General features: G+C 42.9%; 1 protein-coding gene across 2 annotated transcripts in view; it reads left to right on the top strand.

Annotated features, from left to right (window-relative positions):
* Positions 1-207: 207 nt before the first annotated feature.
* The window catches only part of EGFLAM (EGF like, fibronectin type III and laminin G domains), a 76,612-nt gene continuing 54,914 nt past the window's right edge, over positions 208-21,905 (top strand). Inside the window, exons 1-4 of one of the 2 annotated variants that reach the window (XM_054283439.1) lie at positions 208-316; positions 15,681-15,790; positions 17,720-17,803; positions 18,904-18,930. In XM_054283439.1, coding sequence (XP_054139414.1) covers positions 208-316; positions 15,681-15,790; positions 17,720-17,803; positions 18,904-18,930 — 330 coding nt within the window. Of the gene's footprint in view, positions 317-15,677; positions 15,791-17,719; positions 17,804-18,903; positions 18,931-21,905 lie in introns of both variants that reach the window. The other variant, XM_054283438.1, reaches the window with a different exon arrangement.

The following is a 21,905-nucleotide window of genomic DNA, read 5'->3' as shown; positions in this document are numbered from 1 at the left end:
AGCGGCCGTAATCCCATCAAAGGGCCGGAGCCAGCCTCCTCCCCCCTTCCCTCCGTCCCTCCCCGCCCTGCCCGGCGCTCGTCCCAGCCCCGCTGTCCGCTGCTCGCCGCCCCGGCTCCGCTCCGCTCCCGGCAGGGCGCCGGCGCCCCTCGCCCGCGGCCAGCGGCCCCAGCTCCGCGCTCGCTCGGGCGGGGGGACTTGGCGCACATGGAGGTGCCGGGCGGCTGTCACGGCCGCTGCCTCGCCGTGGTGCTGCTCCTGGCTTCGTGCATCGGTTGTGCGGCCACGCCGCGCAGGAACATCCCCCGCCGGCAAGGTAGGACGGGCGGCGGCGGCAGACGAGCGGTGCCCGCCCCGCGACCCGCTCGCCCCGGCGGAGTTCCCTTGGGCGCTGGCGCTGCCCCGGCTCGGCACAGGCGGCCCCGGGGCCCGGGTGGGCAGCGGGCAGCGGCGCAGGTCGGGCCGGTCAGGGAGCTCGTCCGGGAGCCCGGCGGGGCGTACGCCGCTCCTCGCCCTTCGCTGCGAGCCCCTGCCGCCCTGGCGTGGGGAACAGAGGATGCCCAGGCAATGGCAGGGACCCGCCAAGTTGCCGGGTCGCTGTGTGACCCGTCGGATCGGTGTATAACCCGTTGGGTCTGTGTGTGACCCGTCGGGTCGGTGTATAACCCGTTGGGTCTGTGTGTGACCCGTCGGGTCGGTGTGGGACCCGTTTCCTCCGACGTCTTGCACCCAGTGCCGGTGGGTGCGCTCGGTTTACAAACCAGGACCAGGCTGCAGCTACTGCGGAAGAAATTGGCGGAAATTTTATCCGGTTTTCCCTGCATGCCGTTACCTGCGGTGCGGCGTGAGCAGAGTTAGAAGCCAGGTGAACCCCTAAGCAGTCAGGGGTGACCTGTCGGGAAGGCTGTCCGCGGCTGTGACATTGGTATGTGTGTCAGCGAATGCCCTAAGACACGGAGTAGTACATGTGAAAGAAAAATGACGAGAGAAGCAATGATTTTGTCCCAGAAATGCAGCTGTCGTGTACCAAGCATGATGTGGTTGTGTGCCTCCGGGTCCTGCTCCTGGCTGAGCGCTGCCCGTGTCCTGCGGGAGTTCCCGCGGCTGTCGAGGGGAGGTTTGCGCTGATCAAGGAGGTCCTGCACGAGGTTGAAAGTTAAAACCCCGAGTCTGCTGAAATCCTTTTACAGTCTGCAGCATATGAAACAGTAAGGTAAAATGTAAACAATAAGATGAGACATAGTGCATGGTGAAGTTTGACATTTTGTATACTTTACGAATTGCGGTGCTAAGAGAAGATAACAATGCCTGGGACTGTCTCAAACACTGTGGCTGTTCTGGAGTCTGTGACCAACATTGGCTCTTATCACTAAGTTCACTGAGACCATTTCAGCTGAAAATAGAAAAAGTTTAGTAAGTTCTGCCTCATCTCACAAAATGTTTGTAGCTTTTGATCTTTTTTGTATCTATCCCATGGTATTGAAAGATTTTTATTGCTGGTTTTTAGAATCACTATTGTGCCTTTTCTTGCTCACATATGAGAAGAAAACAAGTGCCTGTACAGTTGGAAACTTAATACTTAAATACAGCCTGAGCTTAAAACCCTTACTGGACAGATGGCTAATTTTACTGGTCTGACCTTGTCTCTTAGGGATCTAGTCCCATGATCCTTGGTTGTCATAATAGCCACCATTAAGTACTTGAGGAAATTAGGCAGACAGACGTTGTGAATGAAATGATTAGTAGTTTGCATTAAAAATACTGGGTATGTGGAGTTGGGGAGGCAAATATGTGAATATGTTAAGATATTCTTCCACTGTAACATACTGCTACATGTGTTTCCTGCTAGTCGCAGGAGAATGGCAGACCTGGGGAAAATGTATTTCTATGCATTAAATTAAAATGGCTTAAAGCTTGGAAATTTAACTGTAGTGTTCTGAAGGAAATTAATTAATATGTTTGTATTGTGTTTACCTTACTTTTGTTAGCAGGCATTTTTATGTTAATTTTTATAACAAGCTTCAGATTCACCTACTGATTCAATCATTCCTTTCTTTCTTCTTTTGCTATATAAGAAGTAATGAGTTTTACTGGGCAAAATTTTTTCAAAATCTGTGCAAACATTTGAAAATCCACTTGTAACAAGACTTGCAGAGGGAGAGCCCCTTATATTTTGTGGGGACTGTTGGAATTGAGGGCTCCCAAGCATGCCATGACCGGGTCCTTACTATGAAATATTGCCCTCAAAACACTCAGAACAGGTGTAGTTTCAAGCAGCTGGAACACCTCTGCCTTGTTTTGCAGCATATCATATGCTGGGTGGTTAAGAGTGGAAAAGAACTATAATTTGCTCATACATACAAAATTACACATTCAGTGAGTAAAGAAGAGATAAGATAGTAAAAAGTTCTTTAGGGTTTTTTTTTTAAATTTTGCCCTTTTAATATGGATAGAAGTGAGGCTTGTATAGGAATTTTAACTGAGGTGACAGGAAGAGGTTATATCAAGAGAGAAGTCATAAAACCAATTGATCTTCAATAACAGAAGCTGAATTTGAGGTCCTGTGGATCAAAAGAAAAAAGATAGTAAAATGGATCTCCGTTTTTTCTCAGGTTTCAGTTCAGGATTTAGTTTACAAAGACCAGTTCTGTAATCCCAAGAAAGCAGCAAAGAGAGAAATCTGTTTGTGAAGTTAAAAATATGTAGTAAAATGGCCACAAATGCACCTTCTTAAATTAATCTTCAGGGAAAAGGGCTGTCCTACTCAAATACAAGAGATTCTGATGACTGCTGAAATAATTTGAACATTTATTTACAGTTACATAATACATTTTCTGGAGACAAGAAAACGGGATGACAGACTCTTTGGGAAGGGCTTAAAACAAATCCTTAGACACCGTGTGGTGAATAGTATAGCTGGGAACAGATTAGCCTGGGATTCTCTATATCTTGTACTCCCAGAAGCTGGCACTCATGCTGCTGTTTTCACATTGTTTTCTTGCTTTTGCCTTCTGCAAAGGCACAGGTTTTTGCCATCTCTGTTTCAAGTTTCAACTGATTGAAGAATAGAGAGTCTGAAGCTAGCTCCCAATGCGTTCCTTTGCTACTAATATAAACACAGTATTTAATTTTAATGGTTGTGTGATTTTAGAGAATTTTAGGGAAAAGAGCTGACCAGTCCTGTGGATGTCCATGCCGTAAGGTTGTTGCACTGTATTGCATTGATGCTTCTTTAGTAACAGAGTGTAAAATTCCAACGCCCTGTAGAATAATAAAAGGGGTAAGATGGTCTGCATGGAGAGTAAAAATAATCATATCTGATGCTTAGGAATGCTTCTCCTTTTATAAATATATTATGCTTGCCAGCTAATATAAATAAAGAATTTGGCTTGTATCTCTTTCCCAGATGTCCACAGCAGTAGATATCACCAGCTTTCTGTGTAAATGCTGGAGGAATCAGACCAGTTAAAGCCTGAAGACTTTACAAGAGAGTAGCACTCAAATACCAGGGCCAGAGTTTCAAAAGAGTGCAGATCCTTGGTCAGGACTACAGTAAATGACTTTTTTTTCCAGTGGATTTGGCACTGGGATACTTGAATTATTTAGAAAATCTGACTATAATAAGAGCTGCTACATAAATAACACTTCTGAAATTCTAGCCTCATATTTATGTATCAAAATAGGTCAAACTGCCTTGAAATCAGGTCTACAGATATGAAAAATGCAACAGTCTTTGGGAAAGAAGGTGCTTATTTGAGTTTTTAAATATTACAGTTTTTTGGAACAACAATAGGATGAATTCTTACTCACTGTCATTATAAATCCCACACGTAAAGCATGCAAGGGTAAGGTTGATTTGCTGCTGGATGTGAAGTGTCTGAGAAGAGGAATGACTTGGAAGCTGAATGATTCCTAATGTGAGGGATGTAGAGCTGTCAGAGACTGTGCATACCTGTGAGCTAGAACTAATAAAGAAGATGTGAATAATTTATTTGAGGGAAGATTAGTATCATCCTCTTACAGTTTCAAAAATGCCTGATTTATTCAACACCAATAAAATCAAGCACTTATTATATATGTATTTGTTGTTTGTCACCTTCAGGTGTAAGTTGCATCACAACATTGTGTGACATTTTGATTTTGATTGGAGCTCCTCTTGTGCCTCTGGGATCCATGGGCTGGTAAATTCTGAAAACTGATCAATCACATCACCAGCTCATGCAGATAGGAGCATTCTGAGAATACTTCCCAGGGTAGCAATATGAATATGGTGAATTAGTCCACTTGAGCATGTTACTCTGTGTGTCACTGTTACTCATTTTGGAGTATGTTTTCTGGCTTTAGTTAGTCTCACTTGCAGCAAAATGTCTTGTGCCCTTTCCATCATGTAATTGCAATGTTCCTCTGTACAGGGAAACTTTCAGTAAATGTTTTTCATTGACACCATTTTGCCAGTGTCAATGTCTGAAATGACTATTCAGACTTCCACCGGTGTTCAGAAGGGTAAAATAAACCAAGCATTCTACACCTGATGCTGGGATTCACAATGATGCTTTGAAGAGCGGGGTTGTTTTGGAGTTAGGGCACTACAGTGAGTCTGGGGAAATCTTTCTGCCTTGAGGCTGTCACAGCCTGTCTTTGATGGCTTGCCAGTCCTTCACAGGCCAGATTTTTATTTTTAAAAATGGGATTGGAGTGTTTTTATGCTTTTATCCTTTTCCAACCATGCCACTTTAGACAGTGAAAATACTCCTATAGGGTGCTTATCACAGCTGTACCCCAATTTTAGTCAATGCTTCCACGGTTTAACTGAGTGATAATGTGTGGGTGATTTTCACGGTGTCTTCTGGTGTGCCTTGCAGAAAAAAACCCTCTTTTTCTCTCAGTGACACTGGACTAGGCAGGACACAGCACTGTGTACTGTTTGCAGCTCATTAGAAGTGAACACATCCAACAGTGATACTCACCTTGAACTTAATGGCAGGGATTCTGAGTGTCAGTCACCCAAAAGACATCCTGAGGAACAGAATAGTACCTTGTTTTCTTAAACTGGAAAATTTCAGTATTTGAGTTCTATTCAGTGCCTCTTAAAGCTCATTGATTAGCTGAGAGAATACTTGGAAGTTTGTAACTTCATGCTTAAATTTGCACTCAAATTTTTGCGTGTTTCTATTATCTTTTAATATGTGTTTATGCTTTTTTTAAAATTGAAAATAAAATTAATTCAAAAAAGGTGACTATTATTGCTTCATGTCCTCAAAACAGGACTGATAGGACCCTTTCACAACTTTTCCATCACAAGGAAATGAAACTCTCAAATGCTTATAAAAAGTTTTTCATATTAAAAAGTCATTAAAGGATATTAAAGATACCTGTAATCTAAGCAAACAGCCATGAATAGGTTGTTGCAGAATTTATTATTTCATTGTTGACTGTACAGTTGGGTGCCATATTTATCAGTGAGTGTGTGATGGTGGCCTATGATTGCATAACAAAAGACTTCCTAAATCACAGGGACACAGGAGATTATGTTAGATGTATGATCTTGAATAAAATTTCTTAATTGTTTTCTGTGCAAACAAATGATCTATCTAAAAAAAAAAATCCACAAATCAAACAAATTCCTTGTTCTTCATGACTAATTCTAGCTGAAAGGAAATACTTTTGGGTAAGTCTAGGCAAGATTTTTTCTTTTATTTTTTACTTTTAGTGAACATGCTTTCACATGACAACCAGATTAGTTGTTTCAGATAATGTGACCATCCAAACCACAGCAAAATATCAACATTACTTTTTCAGACTTCTCAGAGCCACTGAGCTGAGAACAAGCACACCAGAATTCATCTTTGAAAGTAACTGCTTCAGGAGGCCATAAGCCACTGAAAATTGAAGGCTTAGGGGGAAAGCTTTCGCACAACCAGGTGCCTAACTCAAACCTAGATAATGATATGCTGTGTGATGATCCATAAAACTCTGCAGGTGAGAGGTGTGTAATGTGAAATACACCAAGTTCATGCCAGTTCCTCCACTGAACACAGGGTAGCTACAGTCAGGAGTAAAGATTACTGTTGAGGAAAGTCCCTCAGGATATTGGCCTCTAATGAAAAAGAAATCCACACGATAATGATAAAGGGAGCCATTTGTTCCCATAAGGGATAGGACAGCTATGTGGTTGTGGGAGAAACCCTTTCTTCTCTTGGGCTGGATCACTGTAGGTGGATAGACAAAGTACATTGGCTTTCTTTTCTTAAAAAGGTGTCTCACTCAAGCATTGCCAAAGTTATCCTGGATAGTTTTTAAAGTAAGGAAATAGCAACTATATGCAGGTGCCAAGAGCTGAACATGGCTTTCTGAGTGTATCCCCAAGTAGTGATAGGATGTCTTCCCCCTTTTATATGTTAACCTTACAGCTAATAGACACATTTTATACAGCAGTGCAGACAGCAGCCGTGTCAAGAGCAGTTCTTCTGAGATGTGGACACTGAGTGGGTCTGAGTTTCCCCACATCCTCAAAGGATAGACAATCCAGTGTTATTTGCACAGAAAGATCTCTGAAGCTGGAAGAATCCCAAAACAGATTACTCTTCAAACCTCTCTCAATTTTAAAAGTAGGTTAAAATTGCTGGCATCTATGAAAACGATGGTATATATCAATACCTATGTACATTTGGAACTTGCAAAATTGTCTTTCTAAAATGATGGGAAATGAACATCCTGTGAATGTTGATCATACTATAGAAATCATTCTGATCTTTCTGTTGTGCCAGAGGTATTGTTGCACATACAAAGTTTTAAATCAAGACTGGCTTTGTGTTTTTACACTCAAAAAATCTTTTGATAAAAAATCCTAAGGGCAAAAATTATACAGTATTTCACTCAAGTTTAATTGCTTTTATGCATTAAAAATTTCAGCTAGAGTATCATTTTAGGAAAAAAGAAGCCAAGCTGTGAACAAAACCCGTCAAACTGTACATGATGGAAAGTATGTGTCTAGGACCAAAATTTTTGTGGTTTAATTAGAGATTGCAGAAGCCAAAATCTGTTCCTTGGAACTGAAATGTGAGGTCTCTTTCATATTCTGCTTTCTAGACAATTACAGGAGAAGGTAACATGTTTCCAAAAATAAGAAGGCATTTTATGGAGATGATTGTTTATGGAGATGTTGGCATTGCAGCTGATACTCCAGCCATGCATGGAGATTGGTGCCCTGCTGGCAATTTTAGTTCCCTTTCCCATTTCATGGCGTTCTTGTTCCCATGTGAACCTGTGGTGTGCAGGTTGCTAATGTTCCCATCTTAACTGATCAGTCACAATGGCAGAGTTGAACTTGGCAGTGAAGAACTGTTTCTCTGTCCATGTGTGTGCCAAAAGACTCCCTCAGGAGGGTGAGGTGAGGCCATTTACCCCTGCAGAGCCATAGGGGCACAGGATGGAGGAAGAAACCTGCAGGATATAAGCAGTTCTTTCAGGGACTTCTGGACAAAGAACAAGACAGCACCTAAAAGGGCTTTAAAGGGGGAAAAAAGTGAGCTGTTTGGACCAGCTGATGCCAAGTAAAGGGCATGGTTTGCATGAGGTGGCCCTCGTAGAGGTTTAGGACAAAGGGTTGGACTCTACAGGCTGCAGGAGGCAGTGAGCAGGGAATGCTTTGAGAGGATTAGGGAGCATTAGATACTGTGTGGACATCATAGCTGTGCCTGGGTCATGTGCTATTTTCTGCCCTATGTATTTGTTCTTTATGCTGGGATATATTTCCATGTCTCATTGTCTCTTGCACCAAAGAGGGTTTTGTCCTTCCCTGTCGGTCTCTCAGCTCTCACATCCTGCTGCTTGTTACTGGTTCTTTGAAAGCACAGGCCGTGTCCCACGCTAAATCAGTGCAGGGATTCAGGTTTAAAAACCACAGTTATTTCAGTCACTTAGTACAGACAAAGAATTTCCTCTGGTTTTACTGATAGTGTTAGTGAATGGAGAGACTTGCTGACTGCAGAAGGTATTGAAATGATCCCATTTCTTATGGAGGAACTGAGCTGGGGAAGAATTTCCTGCTCCTTGAGAAGAAGCCAGATTTTCTTCAGAAGTAAAATACTTGTGGGAATCATACAAGTGTATGTACATGATGAGGAAGTAATGAAGATGGAACTAGGCTTTTCTCAGTGGTGCCCTGTGACAGGGCTGAAGGCAGTGGACACAAAGGGAAAGCAGGAAATTCCCTTTAACATGAGTAAATACTTTTGTTACTGTGAGGGTGACTGAGAATTTAGCCTCCAGAGGCCATGGAGTCTCTGTCCTTGGGGATATTCAAACCTCTCTTTGCAAAGTCTTGGGCAGTCTGGTGCAGCTGAGCCTGCTCTGAGCAGGGGTTTGGACTGGCTGATCTCCAAATGTGCCTTCCAGCCTCGCTCCCTCTGTGATTTTGCAGAGTGTCACGAGGATCTCCTGAAAATGTCTGTTTCACCTTGCAGGTTTAGCTTCCTTTGAGCTCTCACTGGGTCCATGCACCCAGTCATGGACTGAAAACACCAACTGGGCCAACCACTGTGCTTTCTGCAGAGAAATTAGTGTTTTCTGGCGTTGTGATCAGTATAAAGTGTTTGATGGGAGGTGTCTACACTTTGTGTTGTGTACCTCTATGAGGCCTGTGCCAGACTCTCAGGGATAATAAACCCACACGCTGATTTTTGTGATACTTTCTGGGGCAGGACCAGATCGTTTGTGTCCAAGAATAATGAGCTTCAAAACAGTCACTCAGGACTTGGAAGGATTGTGGGAACCCAAATGCTGCACGTGTCACATCCTCCCCCTGCACATTTGTGGCCTGTCACATGGTCAGCTTTGTCCTCTTTACACTTTAATCTTTCTGCATGTGTGTATGTAATGCATGTGTGGTTGTCTGATTGTAATTTTTTTCTATCTGACCACTATTCAGGAAGCTCCCCTTTAATTATTTTCTTGTACCAAGTAAGATGTTTCTTCAAGAACTGTTTTGTTCTGGGTTTCAACAAGAAAGAAATGTGTAGTAGATAAAGTGAACAATTAAGGTACATCAAGGAGAACACTTTTCAACTCTCATGAACAATTTTGCCATGTGTTCCATTGAGTTAATAAGATTTGGACAGCAAACACCTGAAAAATAAGTGATATTAATGGGATAATAAATTTTCAAGTTATTTATTTGGCATTTTTAAAATTTCACTGGCCTTTTTACTTTTTGAACTGCTGTGGTTTGTGAAGCTCCTCCACAGTGCTTCCTAGCACCTTGGAGGCATAACCCATGAGACAAAAGAGGTGGGAGGAGATGCCAGGATATGGTACTGGCATGCTGGTTCCTACGCAGCCCACCCCACTGCTTACAAAATCTATTACAAAATCTATCACACAGACAGGGTGATGTACTGTTGCTTTGAGAACTGCTGAAGCAGCTGATGGGAAGGCAGGCAGTGTGCTGGCAGCAGGCAGGGCTGACTGCAGCCTGCCAGTCACTGGACACATCCACAGGGACCAGGCAGGTTGGAGCCCAGACTGGAAACCCCAAGCCAGGAAAAGTGTTGAGCTTTGCACTCGAGCAGCTTGTAGGCTGGAGAAGGGAGAGGTGAGCCTCGGTGCCATCCCATCCCTTCTCCAAGAACAGGAACCTGGTTAACAATTTCCTCTGCCAGGCCAAGGTGCTGCAGAGATATCAGGAGCTGGGACAGCCATGCCCCAGCACTGGGGCTTCAGTGGGGAAAGCACAAGCCTGGTTTTAGAGGAGTAAGTGCTAGGTTTGACTCAGACTTTCAGAAATGCACTGGAAATTATGCAAGTGGAGTGTCTTGGTAGGGTTTTTTTTAGGCACCTATACTCCATTTCTTCTGGAAGTGGAAAATGCTTCCATTAGGAAAGCATAACTTCCACCAGGTTATCCAGGTGCAGGTACAAGGTATGAATGTATGCACTTGTGTGAATCAAACTGGCCTCTGAGCAGTAATTATTAAAAACACAAGCTTGTAAGAGTTGCCTAGAGACTGCCTGATGTGCTCATTTTGACTAGGGCAAGACAGCTACAAACTTTGCTCAGAGATATGATGTCCCCTGCTTTTTATAACCTTCAGCACCAGGAGTTCTTCAAAAGTGTGTCCAGGGCATAACCATGCATAGCCAGAATTTTTTATATATAGCACTCCAAAAGTGTTTTGTTTTTTTTTAAAGTAGTTACTGATTTTCCTTTTCAGTTGTGGATGTCCCTGTTGCACTGTGCTGAGCTCACCTCCTCTCTCCTTCCCTTTGCTGCAGCTGGAGCCTTCCTGGGAGCAGAGCCTTGCTCCAGGAATGAGTGTCAGGAAAGAACTTCCCCTTGCTGCCTTTCTGTTCAGTGATCTGCAGGGCCAAGGTACAGCAGGAAAAGCCACGACAAAGCCACCTGTGACATTGTGCCTGTTTGCTCTTAATGGGATTCGTGGTGTTGCACTGTAGCTTAAGTTCTGAGCTTTGTATCCTTCATTCCCCTTTGCTGGGCTATAAAAATCCCAGTGACTGTCACCTCAGTTGTCCCTAGGGCAGATAACAGATGCTGTATAAGCATCAGCAAAACATCACATGAGTCCAAGCCTGTTATTTATTAAAATGTTGAGAGATTTTTTTTTAAATTGTGGTTTCTTTTGCAGTATTTTTAAAGGACTAATGAAGGTCAGGTTAGTCTCTCCAAGGATTTGTGCCCTGTGGTTTGAATCCAAAACCATGGTACCTCTCTAGGGCCATGTTACCTGCCATCTCTGCTGCAGGATCATTCAGAGAAATGACTATCAAGATTTTCAGTGTGTGGATGTTGCTGCTCCGGGTGCAGAACCAGGACAGGCTGGCTGAGATTTTCCAGCTTTGAGTCCTTGTCCTTTGTAGTTGTTGTGGCTGCGACATTCTTGCTCTCTTACGTACTGCAGCTGGGCAGTGGGAGCTGGAAAAGGCTTCAAAGAAATTTAAAGATGGCATATTTTTTTCATTTAGAATTTCCTGACCTTTTCAGTTTGTCACATTGTCTTCCTTCCACTGTGGTGTTTGCATAACTTTCAGTCTGTAAAATAAGGGAAGCAAAAGACCTTATCACTGTTTATTGTTTAATAAATAAGAATTTCACCAATATTTCAGTGAAAGAGTGAATGGGCTGTTCTACACTTTGTTTCACCTCTTGGAGTGGACAAGCTTTTTTCCTTTGAAAACAGCTATTACAATGATAAAATGCTATTTTAATAAAATTCATAGGGAGTTTTTCTTGTGAATTGGTGAACACAAATAATGTTTCAAACAGAAGAAATTCAGAGGAATTTCTGGAAAGTGTGTTTTTTTCAGAAAACTTCAATTTATAATTAATTTGAATTGTTTTTCTTGAGCTTTTTTTACTCCTCTTTTCTTATATTGTGACATTTTAGTAGTGACAGCTGGCATTTCATCAACAAGTTTCACTTGTTTCATGAAATGGGAGACACATCAACCTGGAAAATAAGTGGCCCTTCAGTCAGTACCTCCTAGGCTGTTACCCATAGAGATTTAGGAGTAAAATAGTGAAATGCTTATCTCCTTTCATTGGCTTGTGCTCTCTCGTTAAGAGTAGTACAGAAAATGTAGTATATGTAGTTTGATTTTCCAAACTACAAACTCATAAAGATGAAATTAACCATCTGTTTTCCCTTGAATGTATTCCTGTATTATTGCATGTGGATTGTATCAGTGAATTTGCATGTTGTTTCAGGATCTGCAAGTAACTGTGACTACCTGCATGCCTTGATACAGCAGCAACATCTAAAAAAAAAAGATTAAATTCAAAATATTATTAAAATTCTAAAAGAAAGATTTCTAACAGAAATCCTTTCAGATATTCCATTCATCAGTATTTAAGATTAAAACTGTTTTCAATCACTAGTATTTTAATCTAATTTTAAATTTGAATCAGTTTTGAAATTTGCTCTAAAATAGTAGTACTAGTAGTATATACTAGTCGAGATAAGCTTTATCCAGCTCATCCAAAGTGCTTCAAATGTGAAGCTTATGAGCATTAGAAATGTATTTGGCTTGAAGTTGAGGTTTTTTCTCACAACTGTTCATCACTGTAGTAAGATTTTGGTTTCCATCCATGACCAGAAGGAAGGAAGGAAGAGCTTCCTGTGTAAGCAGTTTTTTTTGGAGTAGCTGGAGGAAAGGATCCGGATGAGGTGGCTGCTCCTGAGCCCTGCACGAGGCCAGCATGGCTGGCCTGGGAGCAGAGGGTGGATTCACTGGAAGTGTTTCTGCTGTGTACCCAAGGTAACTGCACAAAATCACAGGGGCAGACATGGAAGTGACATTTCTGCTGGTGGATTCAGTGACGGCACTGGTAGAATGGTAGCATGCTCAGGGGTTGAAGGGACCTTAAAGACCCTCGAATCCCAATCCCCTTGCCAGAGGGACACCTCCCACTAGACTGGGTTGCTCAAGGCCTTATCTAACCCGGCTATGAACATTGCCAAGGTTGGGGCATCCATGGCCTCTTTGTGCAGCCTGTGACAGTGCCTCACCACCCTCACAGCAAAGAATTTCAGCTCTTCATTGCAGTAAAGGATAACGCCATTGATGGGCCCAGGCTGGGGACAATTCCCAGGAGGCACACCTTTAGCCTGTGGGCACCCTGATGGTAGCCCATGGGTGTCTAATATTTGGACAGAGGCTGTTGTATGTGGCAGTGAGTGCCACAATAGAAGTGAGACTTGTATTGATGGCATGAGCTTTTTCACCATTTTTAATTTGAGTTGCTTTTGTGAAGCAGAAATTTAAATAATGGTCATTATTTTGAAATAGCAAAATTTACTCCACCTCAGGAAGACTTCTTATGTATTCTTCAGCCTACTTGGAGAGCTTCTTTGGTGACTTTTTTACTGGTTTAGTGTTTTTTGCATATTTTAGAAGTATGGAACCAAAGACGTATAAACGGGAAGGAGAATAGCTGTAAGCAGAAGAGTAAACACAACATTGTCAGTTCAACATTGTTTATCTAATGAGGCTAAATCCTCATTAAGTTCTTGTGTATGATATACTTTCACAATGTATGGTCATAATATATGTGTGAGAGTACTCCCCCTTGATTAATGGCTCCTTTGCATGGCACTGGAGTCATTGCTTCCATTACCATAAGAGCATTTTGGACAGTATTGAACTGTCTGTGCCTGATGGGCCAGAAAGGAGAATGACTGTGTTTGTACAAAACATGTTTAATTTTATTATTTATATAAATTGGCTCCTTGTTCTTTATGATCAGAGCAAACTTCCACGCCTTCTTAGGTATTCACTGACCCAGCTGCAGAGGGCACTGGCAGGGGGATCATCGCTCAGGCAGATCTTCAGAGCATGTACAAGGAGTGGATATGTCTCACCCCCCTTGTCTGCAGATTCCCAATCCACAGGGTGCACAAGGGAGGAGGCTCTGTTGTGGTTTTGCACTGTGCCTGGTCCTACCAGATTAACAGAGGTTTCATGCTGAGTTTTGAGAAGACCAAATTCTGACCCCAATTGTGGGAGAAACTACAAATACCCCAAGAGTTTTACCCTTGAAAACTCTTTATTATTTTTAATAGTCTAAACATGATGTTTGACATAAAGATGTAAATGTTTAGACCAGCTTCAATATCTGTGTTTAGTGTGTTTAATACATGATGCTCTGTAAAATCATGCAAAATACATTAAGCTCAGGTTTATCTCAAAATGGTTTGTCAGTAGAGCAGTGACATGTGCTGCAGCAGTTGTGGTCAGCTGACAAACCTCTTTGATATGGTTGTTCAAAAGCCATGACATCTCCTGCAGCTCAGTGCCACAAACAGTGCTTGTGTCAGACCCTGCCGTCACTTTGCCGTGGCTGAGAAGGAAAAGTTCAGTCCAGAAATGGACATTTTTTACTTTCTGCCAGCTTGTGCGAAATTCTGACAAGCAGAAGTGACTCTGAATCCCCAGATGCACATCACTGGGCTGTCAGGCCAGGAGTGGTGACAGCAGAGGACTCTGGGGCTGCCATGCTGCATGAGATACTCCTCTCTGCCTTGCCCTCTAGCCTCCCCAGGAAATAACTCTGTGCAGGGGTCACAGCTGCCACTGGCTTTCCTCTTCCTCTTGGCTGCTGGTGGGGGCATGAGGCAGCAGGTTCCCTGCAGTGTTGGTGCCATGTGCCTGCCTGTCACAGACAGGGCAGAGTCCAGTGTGTGCTGAGCCTGGCCATCACCTGAGGCTGCTTGCAAAGACACTGCTTGGGCTGATGGTGCTTATTCCTGGCTCCCAAGCAAGCATCCAGCCTACTTGGGACATACACCTGTTGTGTTAGGGGAATTCCCTAACTTCTAGGGATAGCTAAACAGGGAGGATAAAAATATAGGCCTCTCTGGCTCCTTGCTCTTATTTTCCCTGGCATAGTCCAGGGCTTTGTATTTACTTCACAGTGACAATTTATAGGCCTGTGTAACTGAGGTCACTGTTTGGCTCTCTGTGTCTCTTTCATCATCTGCAACCTGGAGATAGTAGTGTTTTCTAGGGCTGAGTGAATAATTCATTATGTGGCTCCTTATTAAACAGATGTTGTCTCTCTGTTTGCAGATAGTCTACAAATGGATTGCATTTTGTTCAAATTTATTTGTTGTTCCAAATTATTCACCAAATACTTTCAGTAAATAATGTTATTGGCCTATAGTGCATTCAGAATATGAATTTGAAACTTGCCTTACATGACTATTTGTCATTGCTGGTTAAAATTCATTATTTAAGCAACTATGCCTTCCAGCAAATTTGTCTCATAGAGCTTCCCCAGAAAGTAACACAAGGATGCTATGAATATGTTAAAAGTGAATGTTTAGGGGGTATTCTTTCTTCCTTATTACTAATGCAGCTGAAATGCTAATCCATCTCTTTGGGTGTTGTGAAGATTGGAAAGCTGTTTTCTGAATGTGAAATGCTTTTTAAGTGGACACTGATACACCAGCCCTGGTGTATCATTCCTTTAGGTAGCAGGTGGTATGTGGTTCCACCTACTGCTGAGTGCAGGGCAGAAGGTGAGCATAGGAGGTAGCACATGCTGTTTTCAGAGCCACTGGGCCAAGCAGGAATCCATGGGGCTAAGTCCGTGCTAATGAAGAAAATGGGTGAGGGCCCAGGGAACGTGGCATGGCTTGGCTCTCTTCCACACGGTTGAATTTTGCTTCCCCAAAGATGTCCATACTGACTTACACCTGTGGTGTATGAGAGGTGCTATCTTCAGACCATTCTTGGGAGACCTTCCCAGTAGTCCAAATCTCTGCCACAGCTGTACTGTACTGTACAAGCAGTATGAATGTGTGAATGTCACTGTCTTTGGGTCCTGGGTAGTATCCAGCATGTCACGAACAAATGTAAAAGCCTATGAGTTGTTCGGTGGCATTGCTTGAAGCACTGGGTGGTCCTAAGCTAAGCAACAGCTTGCCCACTAAGAAGAGATGTCCCCCTTTGCACCCCCTCTCCTGGTGTTCCACTGCTACCTTGGAAGTCAGAAATGGAGAGGGAAAAGGAGCACACAAGTCAAATTTGAGTAGTGGTATGTGTCTGACAGTTTGGAGTGAGAGCAGCACAGGCCTATTCTTGAAAGACATACCTGCCAGGCAGCCAGAGGAGAGGGGTTTTGTGCTACGGCTCCTCACACAATGCCGTTTTGTTTTTAGCAGATAGGCTGGGGCCTCCTCTGGATATTCTGCTGGATTCACTGAACTGCACGGCGTTCAGCGTGCAATGGAAGATGCCAAAGCAGCACACGAGCACCGTCACAGGGTACACGGTAAGTGATGCTCTGTGCTGCTGCCTGGCCCAGGCTGCACACTCTGAACCCAGCAGCACAGCCCTGCTCCTCACAAACAGTGCCACTGCCCAGAAAACAGCCAGGGGACAGTGGGCTTGAGCGGACTGAACTGTAACCTTAAAAAACAAGCAGCTCATGTTCTCGAAACAAGCTGTGATGGGCATTTGGATTGGATGCCAAGGGCCTGCAGTGGATATAGATTGCTGTTTTGTTGTGGTTTTCCTTCAAGTGCTCTCTGATAAAACAGTAAAGTGGAGCAGAGCAGGTTGATATTGCACTGTGCAAGTGAGGGTCATGCAGATCCTTAGACTTGTACTTCCAGCCTGAGGATTACTTTAGCAGGAATATGTTTTCAAACTAAGCCTCTAAAACTTCTCAGACTTGCAGTAGGTACAAGGAAAGGACTGTTTCATGGAATCTCTTCCTAGATAGGTACTGTGCTGCATAGAGTCCCTGGGAACCCACCTGCAGCCATAAATATCAAAAGGGCTTTTGTTTTATTCCCCCTACCTCCGAAGTCAGTTTCTGTTAAAGAAGCTGAATGATTTTCCTGTTGCACTCAGCAGTTTTTTTGGGAAGTCTCTGACCCCCATCAAGCCTCTGCCATGTTACCTTCTGCCTATAGGACAAAAGAGAAGGGCTAGGCTAAACTGGTTACTGTATTTTAGTGTGCAAGTAGAAAAACAATGAGCACTAACATGCCATTCATTCATTTTTGTTAGGTATTGTTTTAACAGGTATTCCATGGCAATGAAACTCAGTCCCAAAACAGAAGTGTGTCAGTGAGAAATTAGGACCAAAGATGCGAGATGTTGACTAGAATATGTTGCTTTCCCTCTCAACAACAAAAAAACCTGAATAGCAGTTTTTTTTATTAGCATTTTCTGTGGACAGATTTGAAATTTCCAGAAATAAAATGCCCAAAATTCAGCTTTATGTAAAAAGGTGGGAAGCAGAATACTACTGAGTACCTTACTATTAATGTACACTAAGATAAAGAGAAAAATCCCTGCAATAGATATTTCTGATACGCATGCTCCTTTATCCCACGAGTCTTGTAAATGGCACCAGTGTAGCCCAGCTGCAGAGTTCATTTTATTGTTATGAAAGTGCTATGAACTAGCATATAGTAGTCTAAAACTCCAAAAAGACTTGCTGACAGCCAGGAGCTGCCTCAGGTAGGCTCTGTGTGTAGCTGGGTGCACCCTTCTCTGTGAAAGCAGAGGTGCAGGGAGTAAGTGGCCTAAGTCATACACAGTGGTCACTCTTCATGCATGCAGATCAAGAATCTGAGCTCCACTTCTTTTATTAAGCCTTGAGCTGGTGTGTGGCATGATCATAAAACCAATGACAAGCAGCAACAATAGTGCTCTACCCAAAATGTCTTCACTGAAGTGTCTTGACCCTCTGGCATCTCTGGGTCTATGTGCACAGGAAAGCTGATTGTCTGTCTCATTAGTCCCCAGTGGCAACAGATATGGAGAGACATTTTATGATAGAGCAATTTTTATAATGTCATAATCATGAAATGTCAACATCTTTCTTGCATGAAGTAAGGTGTCTGTATAGTGCAGACTAGTCCCACAGCTCTTCAGCTGTCCATTTAACCACAGACTCATGATGCACAATGAAACAGCTCAGGCCTGTGCTACAAGCACTACGAATGTGTTCCACATTAGGTAGGTGTATTCACTGTTTGATGGTGTCCTTTGGTCACACTGACAACTTCTAGCAAATATGTAAGGAGTATTAAAGGACTTCAGCTTTTCCTGCATTTGAAAAGGCAGGGGATCATGGGCTCACATTCTGTCCTCAGTATGAGAGTGATGCACTGGTGCACACATTCTTAAGCGATTCTGAAATACTGAGCTATTGCTGTAACCGGTTTGACTATATCTTCTTCCCAAGGTCTTTTACTCAGAAGTTGAAGGTGACAAAGCAGTTAAACAGCTCTCACACGATGTTCCCCTGAGTCTGGGTATGATTAGCATGGTGAGTATTTCTTTTCAGCAATCAGACCACTGGAGCAGAACATGCAAGTGGAAACTTGCAACTGTCTCCTTGTAGTTTTGTGAAATATGGTGGTGAGGATCCAAGTCCCAAATCTGCTCTGGATATTGAGCAGAAGGAAATCACAGTGTTTTTGTGTTTGAGTGATGCACTTTTCCTCCTTCTTGTCTTGCTGTTTTATCATGTAAAACTATTGGGACTTGCTCACAGCTTCCTAGTACTGACCTTTGTCAGGAAATCTACTGAAATAGAACTTTTAATCTTAAATGCATGCATTTTCACACATGCAAGGGGTGGAATTGCACGAGTCTGTGAGAGAGAGCTGCATTATCACTGTATGTGTATTGCAGTGTCTGACACAGCTGTGTGATTAACACACAGAGTGTTTCCATTTCTGTGTGAGACTGTGGCCTCCTGAAATATGGCCACTTTAGTTGCTGTTCTGCAAGTTCATATTGTAGAAGATTCCCCCAGTTGCTGGTGTTTATTTTGCTCTTGAAAGGAGTACTTTTTCTCATTGCTCTCCATTGTTTTTAAAGTTATGTTTTTCCTTTTATAGCTTTGGGTTTTTTTCCCATTTTCCCCTTCTCTTTCCTCCTTCCCTTTTTCTGCCCCACTTCCTCACTAGAAGCAATAGTGAGGAGGGTGTTCAGATTTCCTGCAGGTTTCCATCACTCTGGTTGTCAGTTCTGACTTCTGCAGGATTCTGGGATCACAGTGAATAAAACAATATTGTTGTCATGATATATCATTTCTTTATTCATGCATTATTTTCTCCCTTCTTATCTTTATCTCTGTATTCCTTTCTTGCCTTTTTTGTTTCTTAAAAACTAGTTTCGCTAGTAGTGCTGAGAAAGATCAAACAGCACTGTTATTTTATCTTAATCCTAACAGTAGTACTTCTTAATCAGTGGGAGAGGAAAGTCTGTATCCCCGTACTCATGCAGATGATTAACAGCCACATAGACTGCTATATGCTGGAGCATTGGTCTTGTTTTAATTCCCTGACCCATTATTTATGTGTTTTTGCCATCACTTTTTATTATTTTAGTTTTTAACAAGTCCTATTTGCTTTTTCCCAGGGTCAACTTGAAGGACAAGCAATTTTTGTAAGTATTGCTTCACATGAAACTTGGTCACAGATGTGATTAAAAATAAAATTGAATGTTTCTGACTCGGTCTCTCCACAGACACATGCAAAAGTTGATCTCAAAAGTTGATTCTATGTAGCACTTACACGTGATCTTTTTTGGTCAAAATGTAGCAGATAGTAGTCTCAAAAAGCTCAAAATCCACAGGTGGACAGGGTGGATACGTATAGGCAAAGTAGCTCCCTTTTTAGCAATGAATTTTTCTCAGTCACCAGAGGTATCTATGGATGTCTTGTTTTGATGGAGTAAATTTTGTGAAAAAATGAGATATATCCAGGCAGTGAGGATTTAGAGATTATGGGGACAGTCAAGTAGTCAGGCAGACAGTAGAAGGGAAGAACAAAGTCTGGCATTTGGAGAGGAGATGAAGAGGGAAAAACCTGAGCCAGTCCAGAGAGAGCCAAGGAGGAGGAGGAGCACAGGAAGAGGCCAGCCTTGCAAGGCCCAGGAGGAAGGAGTGGGAGACTAGCTACTGGTATAAAACAAGTTTGAAAGAAATACCAACTCTCCTAATGGCTTTGCAGCTGGTGAATTAATCAGATTGATTATTTCCAGTCCTGCACTCAGTCCAGTCTGCTTCCTGTGAGCAGTAAACAGGTTGGGTTTATTGTGGGCAGGAAGCAAGCAGAAGGTGCTTGGGTTTGGATGGGAGAAGGACAGCAATTTCAGTGTTTAACTGAAATCCTTAGCATCAACAGCCTCTTGCAAACTTTTGTTTTCTGAGAGCTATTTTAGGAATAGAGAAATCTCACATGGTTGGTGGAGCTCACAGAGCTTCTGTGGTCTGAAATAAGGGCAGTTTGTTTGGACTACAGGAGGCTGAGTCCTCAGGATGCACTTGAACCAGGACTATCTGGTTCAATCCTAGATGAGCTGAGTCTGGATTATGGCATTTCAGAACTGAGGTTCCATGCTGGGCACTTTTTTTCTGCTTGATAAAAATAACACTTCTGAGGGGTACTTGTGGAGAAGTATGAATGGCTGGGATTAATCAGCTCCCAGCTGTCATTAATCCTCCAGGAAGTGGTGTTCTCGATGAAATGCTTTCTGTTGTATTCATACCAAACTCAACAGAAATCTGCAATAGTTTTGTGGTTAAGTCTGCATAGTTCATGTTTCCGTCACTCCTCTCCTGGTGCTGGTGTGACCCTGCTGCTTTCTTGGAGGCTTCTCTGGGCCACGTGGGACTGCTTTAGCAGCAAGAGCTGATTTGCACTGCATGTTCCTGTTTATGTGTCTGTGTGTTAGCAAAGTGGATAATGTATTATTGTATATTATTTCATCGTAAAGCAGAAAATATGTAAGTGACAGCAGCCAGGGGAAGTGCAGATGCAGTTCCTTTTAGTACAGCAGTTGTTCTAATGGGGCATAATATTCAGGAACTCCAGTACACGTAAAAAACAAGAAAAATCAATAAAAATTAGTAGGCTGTAAAGGTGGGAGGTTTTAGGCTGGGCACAGAGCCCTGGAGAGCAGCACTGCTCCCTGTCAAATCACAAACATACCAGTACAAAATGGGAAGTGACCAGCTGAGACCAGTAGTTCAGGGAAGGAGTTGTCGCCAGGGGAGAGAGTGTCATTAAAACCAGCTCAGTTCCTGCAGCTGTGCTGTAATCCAGAGTTTGATGGTCTTTTGGATTAAAACAAAACAGAAAACAGACATTCCTCTGGAAAACAATTTGTAATCCTGGTTTCTGTGAGGCAGCTTACTGAGCCTCACTGTTTCAACACACTTGTAGGAAAGGGAAGCAGTGTGGCAGGGCAGGGAGGGATATATGGGATAATCCGTGTGAAATTGGCTCCCCTGCCACTGAAAAGGCATCACATTGCCTCACCCTGTTCAACAATGTGAGATTGTAACGAGAACACCAAATGTCATTTATCAGGATTTTAGCAAGAGAGTTGTGCAAGACAAGAAGGTGAAGCTGGTGACTATTGAAGCGTCATCAGTAATTGAGTGTTGAGTTTGGGGCATCAGGCTTCAAAATATAGAGCTAAGCTGAGTGGAGGGGGCACTACAAAAATGATGAGGATAACTCTTCCATATACTACCTAAATTTGTTATCTGTGAGGCTTCTCTGTCTCTTCTGAGAGGGACAGAACTTGGATTTAAGACCTGTCCTTTAAATACAAGGAAAAAATAAATTACTATGTATTCCAAGGCTACTGGACAGTGGGGCACAATGAACTGTGTTTCTTTTCCAGAATCTGATTTGAAAATGTTCCTGGTGTGAGGAGGGTATTCCCCGACATTGCCACAGGTTAGGGTAGATTGATGGTGTCCTGACTTTTTACTTATTCACTGATATCCCTGTCCTTGAAGATGAGATGTTTGGTTTCAGAGACACTCGCTGTGTGTTCCAGGGCTGTGTTCATGGAGAGGGCACTGCAGGAGGAGGCAGGTAGCCATGAGTGTAAGACATGAGTACACCTTGCTGAGGTTTTGAGGGCACACACATTGAACTTGCTGAATACCTTAGAAGATGTCAGGGCTTTGATCTTGACTGGGCAGGAACTCAAAGAAATTCTCTCAGTTCAGTTTATTGTAGACTTGAGTCTGGAGGTAATAATATGAGGTGCATACATGAATATCTAACTCTCTCCAAGGGCCAAGTTCTATTTCATACTATTCCTGAATAGTGTGAAAACAGTAAGACAGATAAATGAAGGATTTTTCCTCCTAAGCATAAGTGTAATAAAGAGGAATACTGGCAGGAAAAAAATGCAGATAGTTTAAGGGCAGACAGACAGTATGTATGTCATGGAGGATAGAAAGGCAGGAGCAGGGGATCAGTTCTGTCACCAGAAGGAGGTACAGGGTTTTCAGCAACTGGCTTCTCAGATCACATTGTAAAAGACCTCAGTCCCTTCAGCTATGAGACTGAAACACCCAGATTAATCTTTCAGAGTGAGTGTTCTTGCTGCCTCTCTCT

Source organism: Melozone crissalis, unplaced genomic scaffold (genome assembly GCF_028551555.1).
Source record: "Melozone crissalis strain CALT ecotype California unplaced genomic scaffold, PUWL_Pcris_2 ptg000036l_1, whole genome shotgun sequence".
Taxonomy (NCBI): domain Eukaryota; kingdom Metazoa; phylum Chordata; class Aves; order Passeriformes; family Passerellidae; genus Melozone; species Melozone crissalis.
Note: the sequence above shows the minus strand (reverse complement) of the source record. Positions and strands in the feature narration are given on the sequence as shown.